Genomic DNA, 16,467 nt, shown 5'->3' with positions numbered 1-16,467 from the left:
TCCACTTGCAGGTGGAATCAGACACGTTCAGCTGGGAGAGCTTGTCCCGAAGCAGGGCGAGGGTGATGGTGTTGAAGTGCAGTTCTATGTTAAGCCCTAAGTGCAGTTCTATGTTAAGTTAAAAAAGCTATACAAGTACATTTGATTTCATATCCTTGGCATTGCTGGTAAAAACTAAAAAACTAAACTTAACCAGCAAACTTCAACCCAAGGCACAGGCCACATAGTCATGGAATTAGAGAGTCCTGGACTGCAGCTCATTTTGAAAGGGTTGAATAAATACTGTCTCTTAAATAAATACGAGTTCTACATATTTTGCATATTGTATGAACTGGCTCAAAGTTTCACAAGTAACCATACCTAGACAAGTAAAGCTGTTGGTAACCATAGACAGCAAATCAGGTATGATTTAAAAATCAACTAGCAGTCAAAACATAACTATTGTTCTACTTGGTGCGGACACAAATGACAACCGGTGGAGGACAAATCTCAGTTTATGTAGCCAAATCATATTTAATCATCCCCATTCTTGATTTGGTTGCAGTTTTATAAGAGGCCATATAATCATGCGTCATATTTTTTATAAGGCGTAGGAATGTAGAGCTTAGCCTGGCAGTGATTGTACCCTGTATACCATGTTGACGTATCTACCATAACTGTAAACCAAAAGGAAAGTATTGTGGTCTGTAGGCCACATTTAAAACTATATATGATCTAATAACGTCCCATGATCCTAAGATTGCTAGTAAATATGTCATCCTTATCATCCAATGATAAAGTCTCCTATGAGGTTTCATGTTCCTCCTGTAAGATGAATCATTCATTTCTAAATTCATAGAAAGAGACATTTCTCTGTAGTTAACCTGAACATACCATGATGTAAGAACAAACAGACATAATTTGATAGAAACAAGCAATGTTTACTGAAATCCAGGGCTACTGGGTTGCTAAATGAAGTGCTGTTTCCTATCTCAGGTTCCTACAACAGCTGCAGTAGCGTACAACCACACACCACCTTGTTCAGGCTGTACTGTACTGAGACTGACTGTGCTGCTCCCAGTCTACCCTGGTTGTATGTGTTCCAGGGCATCTGTGTTCTATAATGGTGGGTCTACACAACAACATGGACAATCTCCGTGACAGGGTGGACTAGTATGGATAGACTGCATGCTAGTAACATTAACCCACACCCGTATTGCTTTGATCTACTAGGCCCACTATGATGTCATAAGCATAACCATAGAAATCGGAATGGACTGGAATGGAATTCTGACACAAGACACGTTACAAGAAACTTATCAGTCAGATGCGTTTGAACACTTGATGAACATGTTTATGGAGATGGTGAATTGATCAGGACTTGAAAATGATTCTCAGCAAGATGCTACCCAAGTTTGGGTGCAACCGTATACATCCTTTAGTGTGGAGTGCCGGAGTGGCCTTAACAGCAGTTGGGGCTCTTTATATCTATCAGTGGTACTGCAGACCCACACCTGAGGAAGGTATGAAGATATATATTAAATAGTTGTTTTTTCCTTGTAAACTAGTGATAGACAGCTCACATGACTTGGGCAACATTTAATTCACAACCCTAACAAATCCGCAACAAAATAATATTTATTTACTTGTATATGTTACGAGACATCAAATTTCAGTGTCAATTTTACACCAAAAGTGTTCATGTTACTTGTTTACAAGATGTCTAAATAGTCTCAAGTAAAACTACAATTCAACTATGACTTTGACCCTCACTGTATATTGGTTTACTTCATTACTAACACCGTGTTTGTTCCTTAATCCCCCTCAAGATAATCTTCCCATTACTTCTGATAGAGAAGACGTCTCAACAGCTGAAACACCTCAAGTAAAGTTACATTTTTTATATCACACAATTCCTTACTTAGAAAAATAAATTGAGAAACATTAAAGGCAGTAATAGGACAGACCTTTACATGCTCTATGTGTCCTGGCAGGCAGTTAACGAGGAGAATGGCAAGCTCATGCTTTTTGTGTACAGCCCACTGTACTGTGGCCCTGTCACCATCTACAGGGTGAGAATCCAGTCCCTTCATCAAATCATCTGATAACAGATGAATATTTTTCTCTGAAGAATTTACTTGAACAGAATCTGTGTTTTCTGTGTTATAGGGGGTCAGTGAGACAAGCGGACAGCTGCTTCCATGGAGATACAGTCCTTTATACTGTGGACCAGTGGTTCTGTTCTCTGTAAGCAACGCTGCATGTTTCAATTCAATCAACACATTTATAGAAATTAAGGATTGAACTCGCAGAATGTGGCTTTTTCTGAATGAAATATATCCATTCCCTTTTTGTTTCCGGTTATAGGGGGTCAGTGAGACAAGCGGACAGCTGCTTCCATGGAGATACAGTCCTTTATACTGTGGACCAGTGGTTCTGTTCTCTGTAAGCAACACTTTTTGCATGTTTCAATTCCATTAACACATTTTTGGAAGTGAAGGTTTGAACTTGCAGGATGTGGCTTTTTCTGAATGAAATATGTCCATTTCCTTTTTGTTTTCTGTGTTATAGGGAGTCACTGAGAGAAGCGGACAGCTGCTTCCATGGAGATACAGCCCTTTATACTGTGGACCAGTGGTTCTGTTCTCTGTAAGCAACACTGCATGTTTCAATACAATTAATTCATTTACAGAAATGTAGGATTGCACTTTTAACTCACGGCATGTTGCTTTTTATGAATGAAATGTATCCATTTCCTCCCAATCCCTGATGTTGTTGTGTGTCCAGGAAACCAGTGAGGATGAGCAGCAGCTGTTGCCATGGAGCCCCTTGTACTGTGGGCCTGTGGTCCCGTTCCAGGTCACTATTACCTTCTATATATCTCAATACAACCACTCAAAAGCTGTCTGATAGAAAAGAAAGTGTAAAAAGTCGATTTTGAGAGTACACTCATTTGATCAGAGCATTTTCAGCTAAATCATGTCTGATACTGATTGTAAAAGAGTGACTTGTTAACTTGAGTGATCGATGTCTGCAGGGCCTTCCAGAGTCTGGTCCACTGGTGCTGGGAGACGACTGTAACCAGTTTACATTTCAGTTCTCTTTCAGGACCCACTTTGAGGTCAGTGTGAATGGGATCTCATCACTATGGCTACTAAAATGACAGTATGATAGGGCTGAAGGTTGTCAACAGTCTATTAAGAAGGAGAGGTTGATAAACTCATTGAAGAACATCCCTAAAGTAAATGCATGCAGACATGTGACCTGACTCAGCTGTGTTTGGACTGTGTAGCAATTCTTGGTGAAGACTCATCATATATGGATGACCCGAGGCCCAACCACTCAACTGTGGTGGAGTGATCTGGTTGAGAGGACCAGAGTGGATCACCAGGTAATGTGTTTGCTTGTTATTAACATTATACTCTGTCATAGCAACCCATAGAACTTTTCTTTTCAAGAAAGACTAACTTAATGTTCAACTTTTTCAATGGTGAAGGGTGCTCCAGTTTACCAATCTGTCACCAAGTACATCACAGGAGTTAAGGTAAGTTATTCCTTCATTTATTACATTTATACTTGTATGAATACTATAAATACATTTTATTGTATAATTATGACAAGATCCTCATTATTAAAGTGTTATTTTCTTCTTAACTGTAGCTGGTGGGAGCTGCTGTAGAGAAATACATGTCTTCCAGCAGCAAGCAGAACACCCACTTCACCCAGTTTGACGGCTTTCTGGTGAGTTGCTGTTAAACTTTAACAATACTTTCTTTTAGATCCCTGAACAAGTGTGTTTCTAAATGAGTGTTCTTGTATTCAAAACAGGAGCAGAGAGTGACATGGGAACATTCAGGGGTTTATGTGGATCCCTGGGGCCAAGTGTTTCCTACCAGCCGGACCAACACTCAGAGCTTCTACTCCCATCTCCCCGGACACACCCACGGCCCTGGTAACAGCCACGACTCCCAGCATGCCTCTGGACCAGGCCATGCCAGCGGCTCTGGACACAGACACAACCACAGTCATGCTGGGCGTGCTGACAGCCACAACCATCGGCCTCCATCCCCCCCAGAGCATCCCTTCCAGCCCCAGGTACAATCAGCTTCTTCCCCGTCCTTTATCTTGTTAGATTTGAGACATCCTACAGTATGTTGATATGGTTGAGAAGATTAGACCTTCTGGAAGTGTGAAGGTGGGGGAGGATTACTTATCTCGTCCACTATTGTGCAGCAGGAGCCTGAGGAGGAGGAGGAGAGGGTTCAGAAGGAGGAGTCTGGATATGAACACGCTGAGGGGGAGGAGTCACATCAGGCTCCGCCCCCTGGGGACAGCGATGCTTCTCGCCTCATGTTAGTTCAAATACACTCACACTTTATTACACAATATGTTCATAATAGATTCAAGCCATTTTGAAAGCAAAACATGAACTGAGATGTTTGTTGTGGTGGTTACAGGACGTATCTTCAGGAGAAACAGGTCCAGGATTTGGCCAATAAAATTGTGGCCCTTCGTGAGGCATTTCATGTGAGTTTATTGATCTATTATATATAAGAATGCAGGAACATTGTCAATATCTAGATTTTCAACTTGAGATGACCTTGTGTTACAGTCACTCCTGACCCAGGACACAACAAAAAACTTCCTGCTAGTCGCAGGAAGGATGATTCTTGCAGGGCTGGTCCAGCTCAACCAGGCGGTAAGGACCAGGCATCTTAGAACAACAGAGACTTTGATGGTCCATTGATGAACGTAATGATTATATTCTTCTCTCTGATCTAGAATGTTAGTTCCCTCTGCACATCGTTCAACCGCCTGGTGAGCTACATTGAAGATCCCGCCCACAGGGCTGGGATAGAGAGGGAGCTGGCCTCTGTCAACGTGAGTAATGATAACAAATTGAAATAATTGTGCATTTTACTAATTGATTTATCATGTTCAAGTAAATGTCAAGGTACATTCTGCGCAGATATTGTTGGGCATTGCTTTGAGCAGGCCATGTCAGTTTAGCCTCTGTTTGGTTTCTGCAGATCCATCACACCAACTTCCTGGATATTGTGTATGATTTCATCATCCTGGGAGTGATGAGAAACAATGCTGCCTTGCCTCCACAAAACGTAAGTTGTACTGAGAAGAGAGAAAAGCTTTGAAGACTTCAGAGTTTTAGGATGTTGAAGAATTTATTGTAACTTTGTACATGACAAACTTCTGACCCCAAGAAGCAGGAACAGGGATTCCTTGATCACCTTTTCCAGGTGCTGGAGCCAATCCTAACTCCTCCATCTGGATGGCAGCCATGTGCCAAAATGTTCCAGGAAGTCCTTCAGGTACACAAATGTATTTCCTGTTTCATGGTCAGGCTGGTTTTGCTTACTTTTATGTTCTGGATCTATGTGTGGAATAACGACTTGTTGTGTCTCACTGATCTCAGGTCCAGCTAATGAAGTTGCTAGACAGCATCCTAGATCTGGACGAGTCCACCTTCAGCCAAGCTGACGTCCTATCAGCTGTGCTCTTCAGCCGGCTGGAGGGAATCATCCAGGAGCTGCTTGGAGATCTGGATGGCTGCTGACTTTCACAGCCAGACCTCCTCACTTAACATTTTCTATTCACATCTAGAAGTCTGCTTCGTTGAATAAAGTGCAGACCCACGTAAATCTTTTGGCCATTTTGTGAAAAGATTAGCATGAGGAATATGCTATGTTACATGGAGGAAGACTTTTAGAGATTTAAGTCATCAAATCAAATCGGTATTTCCTTTTTACAAGCGTTGTCACAGAGACCTTCACACATACCCACATATCAGCACCTATAAACAACCTAAACCCTCAAGGAAGAGAAGGGAAACCCTTGGGAGGAGCAATTCAGTGAGGGATCCCCTCCTCCAGAGACTATCAAGTTCTGTTTTCATGTCAGCCGCTTTGCAGTGTTTGTGAACCGTTCAACTTTCACTGTCAAAGCAGCACAGTTTAAAATGTTGAGTTGTAAAAAGATCATCCAAAATGGTTGGGATAGGCCATTCCGCTGTCTGTTGGAAAGAAGAGAGAACTCCTCACAGTAGCTGGCAGGTGGGCAATGCAAATCTATCAAACACCTCAACATGTTGTCAATCAGTTGATGACACATGCGCAGCCATACTTAACACAGGGTACCAGAAAAGTGTCTCTGAAGCATGAAGGTAGTTTTTAAACAATTTAGTATATTTTTATAATTAAAAAAAAAAATTATTCATCTTGACGGTTAAGGGTCACTGTTAGACGTACGGCATATGAGTAACTGCAGACCTCACTGAACTACTGCTCCAAAGGTTTCTTTTATTGTCTCTTGGGAGTTTCTTCCTTGAGGGTTTAGGTTTAATCAGAATCAGAATGGGATTTATTCGCCATGAAAGTTTGCACAGACAAGGAATTTGCTTTGGCAGGAAGGTGGACACATTAAACATATGGGAATCTTAAATGTAAATATGTGGTCTAACTATACTAAGGGTACACAAACTAACAATACTAAGCGGAATTAGAATTAAAATAAAACATACAATAAAATAAAATACAAGTTGCCGTAATTTACAAAATATAAATACAAAAAATACAAATATAACAAAAAATACACACATATAGGATACAATTTTGTAATGCAGTGCAAAATGCAATGGGTTTTAAGACATGAACCCCCCTATTTTGACGATCTGAAACGCAAGTATCAAAACGCAAAGCGCAAGTAACTTTGTGGAAGTGACTTCAGCTTGGTTGTTATTTTGCCGGCGGGATAAATGACTTTGCGCCCGGCGCAAATCTAAAAAGGGTTGGTCTGAAGTAGCTACATTACTAATGGGTGTGGTTTGGGCGTAACGTGCAATAAACCAATCAGAGCATCATCTCACATTCCCTTTAAGAGCAGCGCTTGTTCCATAGCGAATTGCTATTATAACGGCGGATTTGCCAGGCGCACGCCAGAGGTTCACACCCGAGGAGATCGACGTTGTCGTCAGGGCCGTAAAAGATAGAGAAGTGACATTGTATGAGAAAGGCAGAGCAGTTTTCTCATTGCACTAAATTGCCCACTCATGCTACTCATTCAAATTATTATTCTTATTTTTACATATATTTAATTTTTTTAAATTGTTATATTTTAAAATTGTTTAGTTCTTAGAATTAGTTTAAGTAATATACTTAATTTATACCAGCATATGTTTATTGTTTGCACCTTCCTACCACAGCAAATCGCGTATTTGTGTAACATAAGCTTCATGGCGAATAAACCGAATTCTGATTCTGATGGGCATGGGAGAAGAAACCTAACCAAATTAGCTTCGGTTAAACAGTCATGGGAGGAAATTGCTACCGTTGTTACAAATGAAGTTCACATACATAGAAATTTCTTATGAAAATATTTTTATAATCATTGAATAAATGTAACACACCATAAATCAAAACAAAGTAACAAGACCCTGGCCTCGCCAGCAGTGCGCACGGACCAAGCTTGCGCCCTTAAAATAGCATCTGAATATTACGCCATTGACTTTAAACCACGTTTTTCCCGGTCAGTGGCGGAATTGTTTTTCGGAAACTGCAAAATAGCACCAGGGAACGTTTGCGCCGGAACACGCCTCCTTTTTCGCTGAACCGCCCACGGGAGCGCAAAGTCATTTCGACGTGCGTCTGTGGAGGGAAAAGTCGGCTTTGCGTCGAGTGCAAACTAGGAATGACACTTGCGTCGTTGACTAAGTCAATTGCGCTGGGTGCAAGATAGGGCCCGAAGTCATTAAAGCCGTTAAAGTCAGGGTGAACCAGTGGCCTTGTTGAAGAGGCCAACAGCGGAAGGGAAGAAACTGTCTTTGTGGTGTGTGGTTTTGGTCCTGATGGACCGCAGCCTTCTGCCGGAGGGGAATGACTGAAACAGCGAGTGTCCAGGGTGGGAGGAGTCGACCACAATCTTCCTCGCTCGCCTGAGGTTCCTCGAGGTGTGCAGGTCCTCGAGGGTAGGCAGATTACAGCCAATCACCATCTCAGCAGTACGGATGATACGCTGCAACCGGCTCTTGTCCTTGGCAGTGGCAGCAGCGTACCATATGGTGATGGAGGAGGTGAGGATGGACTCAATGATGGCTGTGTAGAAGTGCACCACCATTGTCTTTGGCGGGTTGAATTTCTTCAGCTGCCGTAGGAAGTACATGCTCTGTTGTACTTTCTTAGTGAGGGAGCTGATTCCCACTTGAGGTCCTGGGAGAGGATAGTGCCCAAGAAGCGGCAGGACTCCAGTGTTGACTGGGGAGTCACACAGGGTGATGGGGGTGAGTGGGGCTGTGTTCTTCCTGAAGTCCACAGCCATCTCCACTACCTTGAGAGCATTGAGCTCTAGGTTGTTCTGGCAGCACCAAGTCACCAGGTTGTCCGCTTCCCACCTACAATCAGACTCGTCTCCACCAGAAATGAGCCCAATGAGGGTGGTGTCGTCCGCAAACTTTAGGAGTTTGACGGACAGATGACTGGAGGTGCAGCTGTTGGTGTACAGGGAGAAGAGCAGAGGAGAAAAGACGCAGCCCTGGGGAGATCTGGTGCTGATGGACCGGGAGTCAGAGACGTGTGTTCCCAGCTTAACACACTGCTTCCTGTCAGACAGGAAGTCTGTGATCCACTTGCAGGTGGAATCAGACACGTTCAGCTGGGAGAGCTTGTCCCGAAGCAGGGCGAGGGTGATGGTGTTGAAGTGCAGTTCTATGTTAAGCCCTAAGTGCAGTTCTATGTTAAGTTAAAAAAGCTATACAAGTACATTTGATTTCATATCCTTGGCATTGCTGGTAAAAACTAAAAAACTAAACTTAACCAGCAAACTTCAACCCAAGGCACAGGCCACATAGTCATGGAATTAGAGAGTCCTGGACTGCAGCTCATTTTGAAAGGGTTGAATAAATACTGTCTCTTAAATAAATACGAGTTCTACATATTTTGCATATTGTATGAACTGGCTCAAAGTTTCACAAGTAACCATACCTAGACAAGTAAAGCTGTTGGTAACCATAGACAGCAAATCAGGTATGATTTAAAAAGCAACTAGCAGTCAAAACATAACTATTGTTCTACTTGGTGCGGACACAAATGACAACCGGTGGAGGACAAATCTCAGTTTATGTAGCCAAATCACATTTAATCATCCCCATTCTTGATTTGGTTGCAGTTTTATAAGAGGCCATATAATCATGCGTCATATTTTTTATAAGGCGTAGGAATGTAGAGCTTAGCCTGGCAGTGATTGTACCCTGTATACCATGTTGACGTATCTACCATAACTGTAAACCAAAAGGAAAGTATTGTGGTCTGTAGGCCACATTTAAAACTATATATGATCTAATAACGTCCCATGATCCTAAGATTGCTAGTAAATATGTCATCCTTATCATCCAATGATAAAGTCTCCTATGAGGTTTCATGTTCCTCCTGTAAGATGAATCATTCATTTCTAAATTCATAGAAAGAGACATTTCTCTGTAGTTAACCTGAACATACCATGATGTAAGAACAAACAGACATAATTTGATAGAAACAAGCAATGTTTACTGAAATCCAGGGCTACTGGGTTGCTAAATGAAGTGCTGTTTCCTATCTCAGGTTCCTACAACAGCTGCAGTAGCGTACAACCACACACCACCTTGTTCAGGCTGTACTGTACTGAGACTGACTGTGCTGCTCCCAGTCTACCCTGGTTGTATGTGTTCCAGGGCATCTGTGTTCTATAATGGTGGGTCTACACAACAACATGGACAATCTCCGTGACAGGGTGGACTAGTATGGATAGACTGCATGCTAGTAACATTAACCCACACCCGTATTGCTTTGATCTACTAGGCCCACTATGATGTCATAAGCATAACCATAGAAATCGGAATGGACTGGAATGGAATTCTGACACAAGACACGTTACAAGAAACTTATCAGTCAGATGCGTTTGAACACTTGATGAACATGTTTATGGAGATGGTGAATTGATCAGGACTTGACTTGAAATGATTCTCAGCAAGATGCTACCCAAGTTTGGGTGCAACCGTATACATCCTTTAGTGTGGAGTGCCGGAGTGGCCTTAACAGCAGTTGGGGCTCTTTATATCTATCAGTGGTACTGCAGACCCACACCTGAGGAAGGTATGAAGATATATATTAAATAGTTTTTTTTCCCTTGTAAACTAGTGATAGACAGCTCACATGACTTGGGCAACATTTAATTCACAACCCTAACAAATCGGCAACAAAATAATATTTATTTACTTGTATATGTTACAAGACATCAAATTTCAGTGTCAATTTTACACCAAAAGTGTTCATGTTACTTGTTTACAAGATGTCTAAATAGTCTCAAGTAAAACTACAATTCAACTATGACTTTGACCCTCACTGTATATTGGTTTACTTCATTACTAACACCGTGTTTATTCCTTAATCCCCCTCAAGATAATCTTCCCATTACTTCTGATAGAGAAGACGTCTCAACAGCTGAAACACCTCAAGTAAAGTTACATTTTTTCCATCATACAATTCCTTACTTAGAAAAATAAATTGAGAAACATTAAAGGCAGTAATAGGACAGACCTTTACATGCTCTATGTGTCCTGGCAGGCAGTTAACGAGGAGAATGGCAAGCTCATGCTTTTTGTGTACAGCCCACTGTACTGTGGCCCTGTCACCATCTACAGGGTGAGAATCCAGTCCCTTCATCAAATCATCTGATAACAGATGAAGATTTTTCTCTGAAGAATTGACTTGAACAGAATCTGTGTTTTCTGTGTTATAGGAGGTCAGTGAGACAAGCGGACAGCTGCTTCCATGGAGATACAGTCCTTTATACTGTGGACCAGTGGTTCTGTTCTCTGTAAGCAACGCTGCATGTTTCAATTCAATCAACACATTTATAGAAATCAAGGCTTGAATTTGCAGGATGTGGCTTTTTCTGAATGAAATATATCCATTCCCTTTTTGTTTCCGGTTATAGGGGGTCAGTGAGACAAGCGGACAGCTGCTTCCATGGAGATACAGTCCTTTATACTGTGGACCAGTGGTTCTGTTCTCTGTAAGCAACACTTTTTGCATGTTTCAATTCCATTAACACATTTATGGAAGTGAAGGTTTGAACTTGCAGGATGTGGCTTTTTCTGAATTTAATATATCCATTTCCTTTTTGTTTTCTGTGTTATAGGGAGTCACTGAGAGAAGCGGACAGCTGCTTCCATGGAGATACAGCCCTTTATACTGTGGACCAGTGGTTCTGTTCTCTGTAAGCAACACTGCATGTTTCAATACAATTAATACATTTACAGAAATGTAGGATTGCATTTTTAACTCACAGCATGTTGCTTTTTCTGAATGAAATGTATCCATTTCCTCCCAATCCCTGATGTTGTTGTGTGTCCAGGAAGCCAGTGAGGACGAGCAGCAGCTGTTGCCATGGAGCCCCTTGTACTGTGGGCCTGTGGTCCTGTTCCAGGTCACTATTACCTTCTATATATCTCAATACAACCACTCAAAAGCTCACTGATGAAATGAAAAGAGAGAGTAGACTTTGAGAACAAAAATTACATGATATGTTGTGCTCCATACATTATTAAATATTATACAGTGCACTACATTAGAGCTTTTTCAGCTAAATCATGTCTGATACTGCTTGTAAAAGAGTGACTTGTTAACTTGAGTGATCGATGTCTGCAGGGCCTTCCAGAGTCTGGTCCACTGGTGCTGGGAGACGACTGTAACCAGTTTACATTTCAGTTCTCTTTCAGGACCCACTTTGAGGTCAGTGTGAATGGGATCTCATCACTATGGCTACTAAAATGACAGTATGATAGGGCTGAATGTTGTCAACAGTCTATTAAGAAGGAGAGGTTGATAAACTCATTGAAGAACATCCCTAAAGTAAATGCATGCAGACATGTGACCTGACTCAGCTGTGTTTGGACTGTGTAGCAATTCTTGGTGAAGACTCATCATATATGGATGACCCGAGGCCCAACCACTCAACTGTGGTGGAGTGATCTGGTTGAGAGGACCAGAGTGGATCACCAGGTAATGTGTTTGTTATTAACGTTATACTCTGTCATAGCAACCCATAGAACATTTCTTTTCAAGAAAGACTAACTTAATGTTCAACTTTTTCAATGGTGAAGGGTGCTCCAGTTTACCAATCTGTCACCAAGTACATCACAGGAGTTAAGGTAAGTTATTCCTTCATTTATTACGTTTATACTTGTATGAATACTATAAATACATTTTATCGTATAATTATGACAAGATCATCATTATTAAAGTGTTATTTTCTTCTTAACTGTAGCTGGTGGGAGCTGCTGTAGAGAAATACATGTCTTCCAGCAGCAAGCAGAGCACCCACTTCACCCAGTTTGACGGCTTTCTGGTGAGTTGCTGTTAAACTTTGACAATACTTTCTTTTAGATCCCTGAACATGTGTGTTTCTAAATGAGTGTTCTTGTATTCAAAACAGGAGCAGAGAGTGACATGGGAACATTCAGGGGTTTATGTGGATCCCTGGGGCCAAGTGTTTCCTACCAGCCGGACCAACACTCAGAGCTTCTACTCCCATCTCCCCGGACACACCCACGGCCCTGGTAACAGCCACGACTCCCAGCATGCCTCTGGACCAGGCCATGCCAGCGGCTCTGGACACAGACACAACCACAGTCATGCTGGGCGTGCTGACAACCACAACCATCAGCCTCCATCCCCCCCAGAGCATCCCTTCCAGCCCCAGGTACAATCAGCTTCTTCCCCCTCTGACTGTAGAATCCTAGGTCCTTTATCTTGTTAGAATTGAGACATCCTACAGTATGTTGATATGGTTGAGAAGATTAGACCTTCTGGAAGTGTGAAGGTGGGGGAGGATTACTTATCTCGTCCACTATTGTGCAGCAGGAGCCTGAGGAGGAGGAGGAGAGGGTTCAGAAGGAGGAGTCTGGATATGAACACGCTGAAGGGGAGGAGTCACACCAGGCTCCGCCCCCTGGGGACAGCGATGCTTCTTGCCTCATGTTAGTCCAAATACTCTCACACTTTATTACACAATATGTTCATAATAGATTCAAGACATTTTGAAAGCAAAACATGAACTGAGATGTTTGTTGTGGTGGTTACAGGACGTATCTTCAGGAGAAACAGGTCCAGGACTTGACCAATAAAATTGTGGCCCTTCGTGAGGCATTTCATGTGAGTTTATTGATCTATTATCTATAAGAATGCAGGAACATTGTCAATATCCAGAAATCTAGATTTTCAACTTGAGATGACCTTGTGTTACAGTCACTCCTGACCCAGGACCCCACAAAAAACTTCCTGCTAGTTGCAGGAAGGATGATTCTTGCAGGGCTGGTCCAGCTCAACCAGGCGGTAAAGACCAGGCATCTTAGAACAACAGAAACTTTGATGGACCATTGATGAACGTAATGATAATATTCTTCTCTCTGATCTAGAATGTTAGTTCCCTCTGCACATCCTTCAACCGCCTGGTGAGCTACATTGAAGATCCCGCCCACAGGGCTGGGATAGAGAGGGAGCTGGCCTCTGTTAATGTAAGTGATGATAAAAAAGATTAATAATTGTGCATTTTATATATGGATTTATTATGTTTAAGTAAATGTAAAACTTTTGCTCATACATTGTTGGACATTGCTTTAAGCAGCCCATGTCAGCTTTGCCTGTTTTTGGTTTCTGCAGATCCATCACACCAACTTCCTGGATATTGTGTATGATTTCATCATCCTGGGAGTGATGAAAAACAATGCTGCCTTGCCTCCACAAAATGTAAGTGCTACTGAGGAGAAAAGCTCTGAAGACTTTAGACTTTTAAGATGTTGAAGAATACACTGTAACTTTGCAATTGCCAATCTTCTGACCCCAATAAGCAGGAACAGGGATTCCTTGATCACCTTTTCCAGGTGCTGGAGCCAATTCTAACTCCTCCAACTGGATGGCAGCCATGTGCCAAAATGTTCCAGGAAGTCCTTCAGGTACACAAATGTATTTCCTGTTTCATGGTCAGGCTGGTTTTGCTTACTTTTGTGTTCTGGATCTATGTGTGGAATAACGACTTGTTGTGTCTCACTGATCTCAGGTCCAGCTAATGAAGTTGCTAGACAGCATCCTAGATCTGGACGGGTCCACCTTCAGCCAAGCTGACGTCCTATCAGCTGTGCTCTTCAGCCGGCTGGAGGGAATCATCCAGGAGCTGCTTGGAGATCTGGATGGCTGCTGACTTTCACAGCAAACCTCCTCACTTAACATTTTCTATTCACATCTAAAAGACTTCATTTAATAAACTGCATACCCACATCCATTTATTACCCATTTTGTGAAATCCAGTAGCATGTGGGATTATGCTATGTAACATGTGAGAGGAAGTGTAGAGATTTTAGATTGGGCAATACTTATAACACATCCTGACATATGACACAAAGAATTGAGAATTTTTGAATCTTTCAATGAAAGATATAGAAGCTGCAATTTGTGCATTTGTAACATCACGATTAGACTATTGCAACTCTCTTAATTGTGGTCTTCCTCATTGTATACTGCCTTGATTACAAGTTGTTCAAAATCCAGTTGCAAGACTTTTGACTGGGTCTAGAAAGAGGGATAATATATCTCCTGTTTTGGCATCCCTTCACTGGCTTCCCATTAAGTTTAGAGCTGATTTTAAGATCCTTATGTTTGTTTATAAGGCGTTGTCTGGCTGTGCACCCACGTATATTTGTGATCTTATTGTGCCATACTATCCTGCTAGGGCACTCAGACCTTCAGAACACTTGCTTTTAAATGTGTCACGATGTCGCTACAAATTACAGGGTGATCGGGCTTTTTCTGTGGCTGGGCCAAAGCTTTGCAATGTTCTCCCTTATAATGTGAGTTTGGCTCCTTCATTGGATATTTTTTAATCTACTGTAAAAACAAATGTTTATTCTTCAGCTTTTGGAAACTTTTAATTGTTGTTTTGCTATGCACTATGTACAGCACTTTGGATACATTTGTATTGTGTTAAATGTGCTTTATAAATAAAGGTTGATCGATTGAGTCGGGGATCGAACTGCCAACCTTGCGATTAACAGACAACCCTCTCTACCCCCTGAGCCACATTTGCCCTATTGGATTTCTGTGTTTGTGTGTCCAGAGCACAATTACTCAACAAGCCTTCGGGCAGAAGCTGGTGAGGCACACCTGACCCCAATCACCCCTGATCAGCCCTCCTGTAAAGGAGCCTGCCAGGGTTCCACCAAGCGAGGCTGGTAAGAGGAAAAACACCCCCACACTGACTTTTGTTTTTGTTCCACAGACCCTGCCGACGAGAGACCCACCTGCCCAGGCACCAAGGACTGGTTGCCCCTTGTCTCCCGGCAGAGGAACGCCTAACCCCTCTGGGTTTTCTAATAAATTGGCTTCTCGTTGGCCTTTTGTGTTAACCCACAGCCTTGTTTTCCCTCCTTTCCCACCACACTATAATAATAAACACCTATGGCTGTTTGTTATCCTTGTTTTTCTCTATTTATTTAAAAATTGTCCTCTGACCTTCATACCTCGAGACACTTTACATGTAGTCATTTAGCGGACGCTCTTATCCAGAGCGACTTACAGTAAGTACAGGGACATTCCCCCCGAGGCAAGTAGGGTGAAGGGCCTTGCCCACGGCATTTGGCACAGCGGGGAATTGATCCAGCAACCTTCTGATTACTAGCCCGACTCCCTCACCGCTCAGCCATCTGACTCCACCACTCCGCTAATACTGCTGGTTATAAACTGGTCGTTTTATGTTTGTTAAACTATCTCTCCAATGTGCAGATTGATAATACTCAACGGGACTAGACTGGAGTGTTAATGGCTCACTCTTGGCAGAATGGAGTGTTCTTATTGATTTGATGGAAAAACCATGCTTGAGGAGTGTGTGCGAGGCTACCCTCATCCAATATCTCTCATTTTTCATTTCTTTGATCTGTCTCTTCATATCTGTCCTGTTTCTCTCTCTCATTATCTCTCTCTCCTCTCTTTACTGGAAGCAGAGGGGAGAGAAGGAGGAGAAAAAGAGAAGAAGGAGAGGATCTAGGAGGAGGGAGGGGAATTTGCTCTTTAATACCTGTCAGACAGAGATTCTCAATTGCCAGTGGAGGGAAATGAGGAGCGGGGTAACATGGGAGCGTCTGGGTAGATTGAAGACCAGGCGGGCAGTCGCGCTCTGAATCCTCTGGAGAGGGCGGGTTGCACATGCTGGGAGACCAGCGAGCAGCGAGTTGCAGTAGTCCAACTTTGAGAGGACAAGTGCTTGGACCAGCAGCTGGGTGGATTGCTCAGACAGGTATCTCTTGATCTTCCGGATGTTGTAGAGGGTGAATCTACACGACTGGGAGACCGCAGCAATGTGGGCTGTGAGGGAGAGCTCATCGTCCATGGTCACTCCGAGGTTCCTGGCAGAGGATGAAGGGGTCACCATCGCAGATCCCAGGGTGATTGG

The 16,467-nt window shown here is 42.6% G+C and overlaps 2 protein-coding genes and 2 long non-coding RNA genes across 6 annotated transcripts; all 4 read left to right on the top strand.

Moving 5' to 3' along the window:
- The first annotated feature begins 1,319 nt into the window (after positions 1-1,319).
- LOC146286620 (uncharacterized) lies at positions 1,320-2,227 on the top strand. The gene is made up of 4 exons (XR_014758408.1): positions 1,320-1,502; positions 1,809-1,864; positions 1,974-2,051; positions 2,149-2,227. It is a non-coding gene; the product is annotated as an uncharacterized LOC146286620 (long non-coding RNA).
- Positions 2,228-2,439: 212 nt separating this feature from the next.
- Positions 2,440-5,602, top strand: LOC146286619 (uncharacterized). Of its 3 annotated transcripts, none has more exons than XM_084700537.1 (14): positions 2,440-2,628; positions 2,767-2,838; positions 3,017-3,100; positions 3,272-3,370; positions 3,476-3,523; positions 3,640-3,720; positions 3,808-4,074; positions 4,216-4,331; positions 4,437-4,506; positions 4,592-4,678; positions 4,762-4,860; positions 5,010-5,096; positions 5,199-5,306; positions 5,411-5,602. In XM_084700537.1, the coding sequence occupies exons 4-14, from the start codon at positions 3,302-3,304 to the stop codon at positions 5,549-5,551; spliced, it is 1,173 nt and encodes a 390-aa protein (XP_084556663.1). In that variant the 5' UTR covers positions 2,440-2,628; positions 2,767-2,838; positions 3,017-3,100; positions 3,272-3,301; the 3' UTR covers positions 5,552-5,602. The 3 variants fall into 3 exon arrangements, with proteins under 3 accessions (XP_084556663.1, XP_084556661.1, XP_084556662.1); XM_084700535.1 differs by having other exon boundaries at positions 2,441-2,628; positions 4,213-4,331; XM_084700536.1 differs by having other exon boundaries at positions 2,444-2,628; positions 4,213-4,331; positions 5,202-5,306.
- A 4,327-nt stretch (positions 5,603-9,929) lies between these two features.
- Positions 9,930-11,038, top strand: LOC146286618 (uncharacterized). The gene is made up of 4 exons (XR_014758398.1): positions 9,930-10,115; positions 10,422-10,477; positions 10,587-10,664; positions 10,960-11,038. It is a non-coding gene; the product is annotated as an uncharacterized LOC146286618 (long non-coding RNA).
- A 347-nt stretch (positions 11,039-11,385) lies between these two features.
- Positions 11,386-14,223, top strand: LOC146286617 (uncharacterized). Its single transcript, XM_084700656.1, has 13 exons — positions 11,386-11,451; positions 11,673-11,756; positions 11,928-12,026; positions 12,128-12,175; positions 12,292-12,372; positions 12,460-12,726; positions 12,885-13,003; positions 13,109-13,178; positions 13,272-13,358; positions 13,442-13,540; positions 13,686-13,772; positions 13,874-13,978; positions 14,083-14,223. Exons 3-13 carry the CDS (start codon positions 11,958-11,960, stop codon positions 14,221-14,223), a joined length of 1,173 nt encoding a protein of 390 aa, XP_084556782.1. The 5' UTR covers positions 11,386-11,451; positions 11,673-11,756; positions 11,928-11,957.
- The last annotated feature ends 2,244 nt before the right edge of the window (positions 14,224-16,467 follow it).

This window comes from Hypomesus nipponensis, chromosome 6 (assembly GCF_054491055.1).
Source record: "Hypomesus nipponensis isolate SF chromosome 6, ASM5449105v1, whole genome shotgun sequence".
Taxonomy (NCBI): Eukaryota; Metazoa; Chordata; class Actinopteri; order Osmeriformes; family Osmeridae; genus Hypomesus; species Hypomesus nipponensis.
The sequence above is the reverse complement of the archived record's forward strand: the minus strand, read 5'-3'. Positions and strand labels throughout refer to the sequence as shown.